The sequence below is a fragment of the Talpa europaea genome, assembly GCF_964194135.1.
Source record: "Talpa europaea genome assembly, chromosome: 3".
Classification (NCBI taxonomy): domain Eukaryota; kingdom Metazoa; phylum Chordata; class Mammalia; order Eulipotyphla; family Talpidae; genus Talpa; species Talpa europaea.
Genome location: NC_140069.1, coordinates 125,027,937 through 125,042,446, shown reverse-complemented (window position 1 = coordinate 125,042,446; position 14,510 = coordinate 125,027,937). Strand labels below are relative to the sequence as shown.

The window sequence follows — 14,510 nt, the reverse complement described above, 5'->3', positions numbered from 1 at the left end:
AGGGTCCCGCGTGGCATGCGGACCTCTCCTGCTGGGCCCACTGCCCCCCTGAGCAGTGTACTTCGGTCCTTCTGCCTGTTCTCCTCCCCACTCTGGCTCTGGTGAATTCTCTCACCCTCCTGTGCTTCTGACTGTGCCCAGTGCTTGTATAAATAGATAAATGGATCTTTAAAAAAAAAAAAAAAGTCATCGTCTTTAAAAAAAACCAAAATACCACACCAAAAAACCCTGGAATTTTAGTGGTAAACTTAATAAAGTATATAAACATGTTCTTTTTTTAATGATGTACACCTGAAACTTACATTATGTTATAATAATGCAAGTTTACTTCAATTAAAAAAAATCATTGTAGAAATATTTGTTAAATGATTTTTTCTAGGAATTACAAAAACAAATAACTACATTGCTGAAAGAAAAACTTGCATGCTCGATTGCCAGCAACTTAGCTGGTAAATTCCTTGATTTATTTTAAAGTTGAAAAAAAAAAACCACTTATCCTTTCTGTGCTGTATTATCAAGTAGCCATTACTTTTGCTTGGGTCGTTTTTTTTTTTTTAACCCATGGAGACATCACCCCCTGCTGTAACTAAAGCTTAACTGCAGGGGATTTTATTTTTGTGTTCTCAGATGAAAAGGACATGAATAATAAAGGTACAATTATTAAAGTAAATGACTTTATTTTGAATAATAATATACAGATTTGTTCCATTTAATTTTCATAGTGCATAGCTATGTATGGAAGTATACAGGGACAAAGAAACATCAGAAATATCTCAGGATGGAAGTGTATGGTAAAGAAGACATTCAACAGACCCATCAATGGGCAATTACAAGCTTCATAGGACATTATTCATCAGAAAAGAATGAAAACCATGCAAAAACAATCTATCCAAATCGTGCAAGCAAGTGCATTCAGTACAAGTTACATATTCTTGGGTACAGGAAGTATACATGTTCTTTGGATTAGAAACATAATATAAATGAGTGGCTTGGCTTTTATAAATCAAAGCTAAAAGCATCTATATTAAAGTGTGGATGCCACATGTGATGAAATAATCAAGGCCACAGATGGAGGTCACCAACTTACATAGAGAATACTGAGAGGTAGAAAAAAATTTAAAAAATAGAGATATGCAATAAAGTCACACATATTTAAATAAGGAAATGGTGAATGCATAGGCATTAAATGATAACATCTCTCTATACTATGCTGTATTTCTATTTTCTTTGTCAGAGGAATGTGCTGTGTATCAATACAAAGTGCAGAGAGAAAAAAATGAGACAATAAATGTAGAGATTTGGCATTAGGGCAAGTTTAATTTCCTTTTCATATTATACATGAGGGAAAAAAGAATATAGAACTAGAAATGCTCATCTTTTCATTCAGTACAATAACTTTTAAGAGTTTTACATACTGTTTGGCACAAGTGGGACAGCTTGTGGAAAGCTTAAGGAGATAAAATTCTTTACCGTTTTTAAAATCAAATGCTTAAAGCAGGTTTTAAAAGTTGAAATTAAAAACTGATCAGAAAAAAATATCAAAGAAAGATACTGAACAAAATTTCCTAGTTTCCTTTACAGTTTCTATTTTTCCATTTATTTTTTTTCCAAATTGCATTTTACAACAGAAATGCAGACCACTTTGGATAGCTATGGCTCAATATTGCTTGTTGCTCTCTCCTAAGACATCATCTTCTTACACTCTACTGAACAGAAAACCATCCCCTCTACTGGCATGAACTTCTGTCCAATGAGACACTTGCTGCAGCAGGAGCACAGAAAGCATTCTGTGGATGCATGCCAGCTGAAGTTGTTATAGGTTACTCTCTGTACTTCGGGATCAATGGCATTATGGCATCCTTGACATACCTGTTAATCATGCAATAAAAGAATGAGAGATCAAACTATGACAGTAATATTTTCATGTTAGAACAAACTCACTACATTTCTTCAGATGGTAAATTAAATGTATTACTTTAAGTGATTTTCAGGTTAATCTTTTAGTCGACAAATGGTAATGGGTGGGGTATACAGACTGAGTAATGTGCGAATAATCAGGTGAAGGTCAAACAGGTGATTTGATACTTGTAAGATCACCTCATGGTGTTTGAGGCCAAGTCTTGTGGAAGAGTGCACTTGGTTGCCCATACTTTCCCTACAACACCAGTTACTGGTGAGAATGAGGAGCAAAAGATACTCTCATTCATTGCTGGTGAGAATACAAAATAGTACAGCTACACTGGAAGTTTCTTACAAAACTAAACATACTTTTATCATACAATCCAACAATTGCATTCCTTGGTATTCACCCAAAGAAGACAAAAACTTATGTTCACACTTAAACATGCTCATGGATGTTTTATAAACAGCTTTATTCACAACTGCCAAAGCTTGGAAGCAATTAGGATGCCCTTCAATAGGCGAATGGGTAAACAAATTGTGGTACATCCAGATAATGGAATTCTATTCAATGGTGATAAAAAGAAATGAGCTATCAAGACATAGAAAAAGGAGGAACCCAAAGCACATTATTTAGTAAAAGAAAGTCAATGTGACTAGGATCATAGTGTATGATTCCAAGTACATGATGTCATAGTGAAAGTAAGACTATGAAGACAATAAAAATATCAGGGGTGGTTAGGGTGGGGAAAAGGAGATGGGAAAGATAAATAAGCAGAGCACAGAGGACTTTGGGTAGTGAAAATATATTGTATGATATTATGATAGATATATGCCATTTGTCTGTTCTATACATTTGTCCAAACCCATACAATGTACAACACTAGGAATGAACTCTAAAGTAAATTATGAACTTTGAGTGATTTTGATGTGTCTATGTACATTCATCCTAAGCATGTGTGGGGGCAGAGGGTTTCTGGGTTTCTGTACCTTCCTCTTAATTTTACCAGTCTTACCTGTGACACATGAGGTTCTTAACATCACTATTTTCTAGACAGTAGTAAATGAAATCATGTTCAAAATACTGAAGAACTTAAAAATGCTGTGTTTGAGAATATAGTTTGCACTAAAAATATAACTTGTAGTTAAATGACTTCTGTTGTAATTCATAATTTATGTATAATATTCTAAAATATTAATATATTCCCTATACCATTCTGCGTAGATGTATATTATGTGCAAATATATGTAATTCACACCCTCTAACACAAAACTTTCTTCTTCTCTGAACATTAATGAAAATGAATGATTATTATAGCAGTAAAAATAGAACCAGTAAGACCTCCAAGACACTAGACTGTCCATATGCCTGCTTGTTTAGATGTGTTCTGAATACAACAGAAATAAGTGTTTTATTGTCATTAAAACACAAAGATATCTGACTAGAATGTATTTGCACATTATGCATCCAATAAGAGATTAATAGCTAAGATATGTAGAGAATCATGCACTCAAAACCAAACTACCCAATCAAAAATTGGGCATAAGATCTTAAATAGACACTTCACCAAAGAAGATGTACAGGTAGCAGTCACATGAAAAAATGGCCATCAGAAGAGGGCGGATCAACATGGCGGCGAGGAAACGCTGCGAGTAAGAGCTCCCATTAAAAAAAAAGTTAATAGGGAGGAAAAGCAGCAGGTCCCAGTGAGAACTGGGACACAGAAGATAAACGGGCAATTCTAGCAAACTACCCGAAGAAGAAAGTTGCCATAAAGGAGTACTAGAAGGGAGGAAAGCTCAGAACCCTGCTACCCTCCCCTACCCACAAAGTCGGCACTCTCCGACCAACAGGAAGGAGGAAAAAACAAAAAAACGAAAATAACCAACAAGAACAAACTATGCATCAAGCAGGACTGTGAGTGGAAAGGAACTATTTCAGCCACCACACCCCATGAACTGGAGCTGTGGAGAACCCTGCAGGTTCGCCGCAGAGGTGAGCGAACGGCTCCAGGTGCCATTAGAGAAAAACAAAGACTCCCGGAGACCTGCACACAGCCCCGGGCCAGCCGGTAAGCTTGTGCGGAAAAGCGGCACACTTGAAAAGCAAACGCGGATGGTGGCTGCTCAGGTCCCCATGCCTGCGACCTAGGCTTGCAGGGAGATGCGCGGGGCCCTTATTGAGATGAATGTCCCTCACTGAGTAATCAGAAACCAGGTGCCCTGACACGGGAGCGTGGTGCAAAAGGCGCCATTTCTGCAGACACTGAACTGGGCTACAGCCCACGTCCTGGACTTGAGGGCTTGGAACTGAGACCCAGGGCACGAAATTCAGGACGTGGGATACCCACGACGGTGGGGCACAAGGCAGACACAGCACCCCAAAGCTGTTGAGGCTTTCCCGACCACTCCCACTCTGTTCCCCTGTCCCATGGGATAAAAAAAAAAAAACAAAAAAAACAAAAACAGCTCCCCAAGGACACTAGGAGAGATCTCTGGCGCCACCTAGTGACCAGGAAAAAAATCACCAACACCCCATAGAACAAGGACCTTTCTTCAGTAAAGACTGCTTGAAACCTGCAGAAGGCTCCCAGAGGAGTCAGAGGTGAGCTGGGAAGTTCGCCCAAGCCAGGCCCCTTCTGACCAGCAGTCCGAGCCCAGAGGGGGAGTGGGCACCCACGGCCAGAGCAGACAGGGCACGCAGAAGAGTGTGCCTGTCTCCAAAGCGCCATTTTAGAACAGGGACCTTTCTTCAATAAAGATTGCTTGAAACTGGCAGAAGGCTCCCCATGGAGCCAGAGGGAGAAGGTTCCTTGCACAGCCAGAGGTGAGCTGAAGGCCCCCACAAGCCCGGTCCCACCTGGCAGGAAGATAGAGCTCAGAGGAGGATCCAGATTTTTGGAGCCCAGAGTGCAATCCAGCTGCCCCACCTCCAGGGAAGTCTGTGGGACTTCAAGACGCACATTTTTAACTAAACATAGAAGGAGGAGAGATTCTGTGACAGTGACCATTAACAAACATATTCAAAGTACCACTGCCTCACTAGACTTCTGGCATAACAGTTTTTGACTCGTTTGGATTGCCAGTTTCTGAAACTCCCGAAAGAACACACCAAAAAGATGCCAGCCAGTACCAGTGGCACAGTGTCCCAACGCATAAGGCAAATTAGAAAAGAGGCAGCAGGGAAAAGAGAAACTACAAGCAAAGTAGCAACGCTTCAGAAAAAAGACACACCACACACACACAAAAAAAAAAACACCCACCAGCTTGCAACTACAGTGACTTAGAAGAACTTCTGAGCCTTCCAGAAAAAAGAATTTAAAATGGCCATGATGAAAAAACTGATGGAAGTCATTAAGGAAAACAACGCTTAGAAGAATGAAATTGAGTCCCTAAAGAGGGAAGTAAACGAAATGCAGAAGATCAAAGAATTAATGGAGGCGCTAAAGAACTCTGGGAAAAGCAATGAAAGTAGAATAGATGAAATGGAAGAACGAATAAGTATCTTGAAGACACAGATATAAAAAGAACCAAAACAGAAAAGGAAAGAGAAGTACAAAGGAAAAAGACCGAAGAAAGACTTTGGGAACTATATGATTCCATGAGGAAAGGAAATATAAGAGTTATAGGAATCCCAAAAGGAGAGGAGAGAGATGTAGGAACAGAGAAAATATTCAAGGAAATAATTGAAGAGAACTTCCCAAATGTGAAAAAGGAGCTGAAAATTGATAAACAAGAAACAAGAAGAACACCAAACTTCCATGATGAAAGGAAAAATACAGCAAGACACATAATAGTAAAGCTCCTAAGAATCCAAGACAAGGGAAAAATAATGAAGCTGACAAGAGGGAAGAAACAGATAACATTAAAAGGAAAACCAATCAGACTGACATCAGACTTCTCCGAATAAACACTACGGGCAAGGAGAGAGTGGAGGGACATAGTCAACAGACTACAAGAAAACAGATGCCAACCAAGAATATTCTATCCCGCAAAGCTCTCCTTCCTCTATGAAGAAAGAATAAGGACATTCCCAGACAAACAGAAACTCTGGAATTTCATTATGACTAAATCCCCACTCCAAAAAGTACTACAAGGAATCCTAAAGACAGAACCTCAGAGGGACAAATAACAAAGAAAGAAGGCCAAAAAAAAAGTTATTAAAAGAATAAATAAAATCAAAGGAAAGACAAACACAATGGCAAATACAAATGCTAACATATCAATATTAACTCTAAATGTAAATGGACTAAACTCTTTAATAAAAAGACACAGAGTCGCAGGCTGGATTAAGAAACAAAACCCAACCTTTTGCTGTGTCCAGGAAACACATTTAGCTAAAAACGATAAAAATAGACTCAAAGTTAAAGGATGGAAAACAATCCTACAAGCAAATGGACCAAAAAAGAAAGCAGGAACAGCTGTACTTATATCAGATAAAGCAGATTTCAAACTCAAAAAGGTAAAAAGAGACCCCAATGGTCACTACATCATGATCAAGGGGACAATACTTCAAGAAGAAATAACACTCATTAACATATATTCACCAAAGGAAGGAGTACCAAAATATATCAGACAACTATTATCATCTTTGAAAACAGACATCAGAGAAAACACATACTTAGTGGGAGACTTCAAAACACCACTATCAACAATGGATAGATCAACCAGACAAAAAATAAGTAAAGACACTAAAGCTCTAAATAAGGATCTAGAGCTCTTGGGCTAAAAAGACATCTATAGAACACTAAACCCAAAAAAATCTGAGTACACATTTTTCTCAAGCACACATGGATCATTCTCCAGGATCGATCACATACTGGGACCCAAGACAAACATCAACAGATACACCAAGACTGATATCATACCAACCATCTTTTCTGACCATGAAGGCATCGAACTAGAAATAAACCATAAAAAGAAGGCAAAGAAATCTCCTACCTCATGGAGATTGAAAACCACACTACTGGAAGACCACTGGACTAATGAGGAGATCAAAGAAGAAATTAAAAAATTCTTTGAATTGAATGACAAGGAGGACACCAATTTCCCAAATGTATGGGATGCAGCAAAAGCAGTAATAAGAGGAAAATATATAGCAATAGAGGCACACATCAAGAAACAAGAAAGAACTCAAAGAAACAACCTAATCTTGAAGCTCAAAGATCTAGAAAAAGAACAACAAAAAAAACCCAAAACCAGAACAAGAAAAGAAATAATAAAAACCAAAGCAGAAATAAATGAAACTAAAAAAACCAATCCAAAAAATCAATGAAACCAAGAGCAGGTTCTTCGAAAAAAATCAATAAAATAGACAAACCCCTAGCCAGGCTCACAAAGGAAAAAAGGGAGAAAGCACAAATAAACAGGATCATAAATGAAAGAGGAAAAATCACAACAGACACAGCAGAAATCAAAACAATAATCAGAAACCACTATGAACAGTTACATGGAAACAAGTTCAACAATCTAGAGGAGAATGGACAAATTCCTACAACTCTACAATCACCCAAAGCTAGATAAAGAAGAAATAGAACACCTAAACAGACAAATTACAAGCAGCGAAATTGAAATGGTAATCAAAAACCTCCCCAAAAACAAAAGCCCAGGACCTGATGGATTTACAAATGAATTCTACCAAACATTCAGAGACGAATTAGTGCCTATCCTTCACAAACTCTTCCAAAAAATTGAGAAGGAAGGGATAATACCAAACACGTTCTATGAAGCCAACATCACATTAATTCCAAAACCGAACAAGGACAACACAAAAAAAGAAAACCACAGGCCAATCTCCCTAATGAACACTGATGCAAAAATCCTCAATAAAATTTTAGCTATCAGAATCCAACAATGTATCCATAAGATAATTCACCACATTCAAGTAGGATTCATTCCAGGAACACAAGGATGGTTTAACATCTGAAAATCAATCAACATTATCCAACACATCAACAAAAAGAAATATAAAAACCATATGATAATATCAATAGATGCCGAGAAAGCTTTCAACAAAGTGCAACACCCATTCATGATAAAAGCCCTTGAAATTCTTGGGATACAAGGAACATACCTCAACATCATAAAGGCCATATATGACAAGCCAACAGCCAGTATCATTCTCAATGGCAAAAAGCTGAAAGCATTCCCATTAAGATCTGGAACAAGACAAGGATGTCCACTCTCACCACTGCTTTCCAATATAATACTGGAAGTCCTAGCCAGAGCAATAAGACAAGAGAAAGACATACAAGGAATCCAAATAGGAAAAGAAGAAGTCAAACTATCACTATTTGCAGATGATATGATAATATACATAGAGAACCCCAAAAACTCCACAGAAAAACTAATTCAACTAATCAATCAGTTCAGTAAAGTGGCAGGATACAAAATCAACATGCAAAAGTCAATAGCCTTCCTATATACAAACAATAAATCCGAAGAGGAAATTAAAAAAAAACCATCCCTTTTATTATCGAAACAAAAAAATCAAATACTTGGGAATAAATCTAACGAAAGAGGTAAAGGACCTACACAAAGAAAACTATAAAACACTGTTAAAATAAATAGAAGAAGTCACAAAGAAATGGAAAGACATCCCCTGCTCATGGATTGGAAGAATAAACATTATTAAAATGGCCATCCTACCAAAAACAGTATACAGATTCAATGCTATTCCAATCAAAATTTCAATGTCATTCTTCAAGGAAATAGAACAATTATTGATGAAATTCATATGGAATCACCAAAAACCCCAAACAGCCAAAGCTCTCCTGAAAAAAAAAAAAAAAAAAAAAGAAGGGCATGGAGGCATCACACTCCCAGACTTCAAACTATACTACAAAGTCATAATCATCAAAACTGCATGGTACTGGAACAAGAACAGACACACAGACCAATGGAATCGAATAGAAAATCCAGAAATAAACCCACAGATTTATGGTCAACTAATCTTTGACGAAGGAGCAAAGCATATACATTGGAGCAAAGAAAGTTTGTTCAATAAATGGTGCTGGGAAAACTGGGTTGCTACATGCAAAAGAATGAAGCTTGACTACTACTTAACACCATGCACAAAAACCAACTCAAAATGGATTAAAGAACTAGACATAAGACCTGAAACCATAAAATACATAGAAGGAAATATAGGCAAAACACTACATGATATGCACATCAAAGACATCTTTACAGACACATCACCCAAAGCAGTGATAGTGAAGGCAAAGATAAACAGCTGGGACTACATCAAATTAAAGAGCTTCTGCACAGCAAAAGAGACAATACAAAAACAAAGAGAAACCCCACTGACTGGGAGAACATTTTTGCACACAACATTAATGATAAAGGACTAATCACAAAAATCTACAAAGAGCTAATGAGACTCAACAAAAACAAAGAAAATAATCCAGTCAAAAAATGGGCAGAAGAGCTAAAAAGAAACTTCTCTGAAGAGGAAATGCAAATGGCCAACAGGCATATGAAAAAAATGTTCAACGTCACTTGTCATCAGGGAAATGCAAATCAAAACTACCATGAGATACCATCTCACACCAGTGAGAATGGCACATATTAAAAAAACTAGCAACAACAAATGTTGGTGAGGGTGTGGAGAAAAAGGAACTCTCCTGCACTGTTGGTGAGAATGCAAACTGGTCCAACCACTATGGAGAGCTGTGTGGAGATTTCTGGACCTACTAAACATAAAGCTTCCATATGATCCAGCAATTCTACTCCTAGGTATTTACCCAAAGGAAACAGAAACATCAATTCCAAAGAGCACCTGCACCTCTATGTTTATAGCAGCGCTATTTACAATAGCTAAGCTTTGGAAACAACCCAAATGCCCAAAAATAGATGACTGGATCAAGAAGATGTGGTCCATATACACCATGGAATATTACTCAGCATTCAAAAAAGATAAACACATGCAATTTGCAGCAACATGGATGGAGCTTGAAGGGATCATGCTCAGCGAAGTAAGCCAGAAAGAAAAAGAAAAATACCGGATGGTCTCACTCATAGCAGGGATCTAGAAAACTTAAATAAGGGACCAGGAAAAAGAATAACTATAAGAAAGAAAATATCAAAATCAACAAACAACTATGAACTAGAGACACTCTATGGGGGTTGGGGAGGGGGAAAGGAGGGCTTGGATCAAAATAATAAGGGGATTGTAATTGTATGGGGAATATAAAAATAAAATTTAAATTAAATAAATAAATAATTTTAAAAAAAGGATTTGTCTAGAGTAAAAAAAAAAAAAGGCCATCAGTTATTATTAGGGAAATACAAATCAAAGTCACAAATGAGATATCCCCTCCTATCTGTGAGAATGACCTACTTTTTAAAAGGACCAGAAATAATAAGTGTTGGCAAGGGTGTGGAGAAAAAGAAACCCTTGTACATTGTTGATAGAAATACAAACTGATGTAGCATCTGTGGAGAACATTATACAGGTTCCTCAAAAAATTAAAAACAGATCTATCATATGATCTAGCAATTCCACATCTAGGTATTTATCCAAAGAAAATAAAAACATTAATTCCATTCCCTTTAAGGAACTTTGTTTTAGTGTGGATTTGATCATCAAGTAGTACTCAATCTATAGTGTTAGCCGCACAGCCAGAAATCTGCAAGTAGCTTGGAGTCAATGCAGACATATTTTTTGAATCACCTGGAGTTTAACATCCTTTGGTAAGAATCACATTTCCAATTTAAGAGTAATACTTTGTTTCTCATTTGTTAGATGCCCAACTTAACACACAAATTCAAGTCATAAAGCAGGTTGAGGCACCCGTGTCCCTAGAGCGCTTCTTACCACAGCGTGATTCTTCACGTAGCAGGGCTTGCACACGGGCTTGTCATTGACCATCACGTATATTTCCCCAGCTAGGATGTTGTCACAGTCAAAACAGCAGAAGTGTTTTAGATGCCAATTCTGGTTTTCTGCCTGGGTGTACTCATTGCTGAATATCAGCTGGGAAGATAAAAATAAGATGAAATTTTGGGGGGCTACAAATGACAAAATTTTTTCTGACAGCGAGGGATTTTGATCTTTAAGAATATCAGTCTACCTTCTTGGGTTTAAAGTTTGATATTAAGCTAAAGGTTGCAGTTAGGTTTTTATTTAATTTAGTCCAAATCCATCTGTCATGGTTAGATGCCATTAGTCAACACAGAATGAATGAAATGGAATGTTTTCATTCAACTTCTTTGGATATAAATAAAACAACTGATGCTTCATTGATTCTTTTTGCCTTCTCACTAAGGGTGGTCTGATTAGAATGTTAAGGGGACCACATCGGGGTACAAAATGGAGCTTGTCTGCTGGTGGCCCTTAGAAAACACACCTCATCACAGCCAGCACATCGAGGTTTCTCACTGTCACAGTAATGTCTGCCACAATATAGCTTCCCATTCTTCCAGAAATAAATCATGTCGACCAGGAGTTCATGGCAAGTGTTGCAGATGAAACAAGCTGGGTGCCACAGTTTGTCGTAGCCAGCTCTTTCAGCATATATGGCTGGGTCACCTTCCTTCATACTCAGTTTGCAGCAGTAGCAAGACTAAAAGGAAGCCATACACAACAATCTTGTCATCACAAGACTGACCATCATTACCAATTTGAGTGAGAATTTAGACCAACATTTTGCAAGAGAAATAATTTCTAGAAATGAGGAATTTGCCCATGTAGACAAGGTATTAGTACTTCTGTGAAATGGAATCATTTGGCTTTATCCAGGTTGTTTAAAACTAATTCTTGCCACTATATGTAATATAGTATTGTTCCCTGAATTAAAGTTACTTATGGAAAAAAGCTAATAAAATTTTCACCTTAATTTTAATGTTTTTTCCCCCCCAAAATGATTACCTTTGAGCTTTTAAGTCCTATTTTTTTTTTTTAAACAGAACAAGTCTTACTGGTTGGTGTACTAACAAGATCTAGAAGGAATATTACAGTAAGTTTACTTCTTAATTTTGTTCATTTTTTTGGTCAGAAATTTCTTCTACCTTGAAGGCATGAAAAAAAAAATTGAATTTTCACCTTTAGAAGATTTGTCTTTTTTAATGATTGACTATATAGCCACATAAATTTAAGTCTGAATTTGGGGCATGTTTTCACAAGCAAAACTAAATAAACATAAGCATATATTATTCTTATTTATAAACAATTAACACTAAAATTATGTTTAGAAACAGACTAGATTACTATGTTGTGCTCCAGCGTGATACCAATGCCAACTACTGTGTATACATAAACCTCACAATTATCCTTGGCAACAGATAATCAGAAAACTTGGCTTTAGACAGAGGTTTCTCTAAAGTATGCCTCAGCTGAATTTTAATTCAATTGATTTCCCTCACCTGCTCCTTTTTGGAAACAGGCATTGCTCCAGAAAGGTTCAGAGAAAGAGAAACAGCCGTCAAAACATCAATTGGTCCACTCTACTTACATACTGAGTTCTTTTGTGTTCAGCTGATTTGTCCTCCATGGCCCCTACTGCTGCCGTGGTGCTTCGATCCCCGCCAGGGATGTACATTTTATTGGGGCCTTGAGCAGACATCTCATAGGGAAGTTTGACATCTCCTACACCCAGAGCCTCGCTCTTATATTTCTTCACAAACTGCTCCATCTCTTTCACCTCTTTGGGAGATAACTCATGGCACTTGGAAGGGTCCTGGTCATGTGCAGGGAGCTGCTTTGCCAGTTGCTTCTTGCGGTACTGTGCTCCCTCCGAGCCCGCCACTGGCTGCTTCTCCTTGGGCAGCATCTGCATGTACTGCCTGGCCTGAGCCACAAGGAGACCACTGTTAATTGGGAGGTGCCTTGGCCATCAGACAGGTGATATTGTAGAACACATATCAAAAGCAAGTGACTAAAGAAAAAAGTCAGTTTTATCCTTTAGTAACAATCTTCATAATATAAATAGCTTGAGATGTTACAAAATATTACATAAATACACTTAATTTTATTTTAAAAACCCCACATTTTCCTCCATGAAATCAACTTGTTTTTTTCCATTTGTAGAAAGATTTGAGTTACTAATGTTTACTTGCACTAACTATGCAAATGTACAACCGCAAGAGAACACACATTTGTAGGCAGATGGGAATGGATCAGCAGCATTTGCATCATTATAAAATGACAATCATTACAGATTCTCTTTAATGATTTAACTAACCTTGAAAGATGTCCAATTTTCTCATCTGGTGTTTATACTAGAAGGAGCTTGATACAAAATCCTATTTTTTTCACCTTACATAGTAAAAGAAATAATAGTACTGAACATTTTTTCAGTTCTATAAAATGACAACTTATACTCTGCAGATATCCTTTATCATCTCAAGAGAAATCTTGTGACAGCCAGAAAAGTTACTAGATTTATACAAATCATCTGTTTGCATCTAATTATTAAGATATATACCTTTAAAATGGTTAACATATCAAGGTAATCAGAAAAATTCCATGAGGAATCTAAACTTACTTTCAAAATATGTAATAGGAGCTGAAAGTCAAAACAGTGGAAATCCCAGAAAAATAGCTGACCCAAGGTTGATAAGGCCACTAAAGGAATTCCTCTAAATAAATAATCCAGGAACTTTAATATAGTGACCCCCATCCCACTTGTTATTTACCAATGCCTGATTCTGGACAGGAGGAGCCCATTCATAGGTGACTGTGTTGATGGACACATTCTTCTTGGCAGCCAGTGGATTGGTCAGTATCATAACATTACGTTTATACATGGGAATTCCATCTGATTTTAGCTTTGCAATCAAGGTGGTATACTTGGTGTCTTCAAAAAGTTTCCCCACTTTTCGATCCTCCTCATTGCTCAAGAGGACATCATGTTCTTCTTGGCCGCACTTGCAGTTACGACATATTTTTCTAAAATTTTGGAGATTAATAAGAAATAATTAATTATACCTCATCATTAAAAATTATGCTAATATAGTTTATAAAATACTTTCACACATAGTCTATATAAAGGTATCAAAAGCAAGTCCTTTATGTGTATGTGGGGAGGGATGACACTAAATATTCATAAATTTAACAAAAAGGAGCATAAAAATGTACCTTTGCTTTAGAGATTTTGAAAAAGTTAAGTTTTGATTAAAAATGCATGCAAAAGAGGACATGTCAGACACTAACCCCACCTAGCTTTTCTCATTTTTTTCACCAAAATGAATACACACACTATTCATCAACACTACTACCAAAACTTATCACAGCAAGAGGTTTTACATTTTATTGCATGAGGTCATTTCAAAGTCATTATTCTTTTTTTTTTTAAACAAAAAGTAGGGAAGTTGATAAGATTTTTTATGATCAAGAACTAGAACCCTAGGTTTAGGTTTAACCACAGTCATTTGCTTATTTGTTTTCTTTCCCATTTCTTTCCCTGTCTTTTTCTTTCTCCCTTTTTTTTTTTTCTTTCCCTTCCTTTCTTTTATTTCATCAAACAGTGACCACCTACCAGGTGCTCTGTTACGTAGAAAAAGACAAATAATTGTCTATGCCCCAGTGTTACTCACAGTTAAAGAACACCACTCCCTCCCCCAATCTGGTCTACCATATATTCATTCATACTCATGTATGCATGCATGTA

General features: G+C 37.1%; 1 protein-coding gene across 1 annotated transcript in view; it reads right to left on the bottom strand.

Annotated features, from left to right (window-relative positions):
- Positions 1-1,680: 1,680 nt before the first annotated feature.
- The window catches only part of TES (testin LIM domain protein), a gene marked incomplete at both ends in the record, with an annotated part of 48,348 nt that continues 35,518 nt past the window's right edge, over positions 1,681-14,510 (bottom strand). The window contains 5 exons of the mRNA XM_084229328.1: positions 1,681-1,869; positions 10,718-10,876; positions 11,250-11,465; positions 12,354-12,689; positions 13,537-13,789. Coding sequence (XP_084085454.1) covers positions 1,681-1,869; positions 10,718-10,876; positions 11,250-11,465; positions 12,354-12,689; positions 13,537-13,789 — 1,153 coding nt within the window. The remainder of the gene's footprint in view (positions 1,870-10,717; positions 10,877-11,249; positions 11,466-12,353; positions 12,690-13,536; positions 13,790-14,510) is intronic.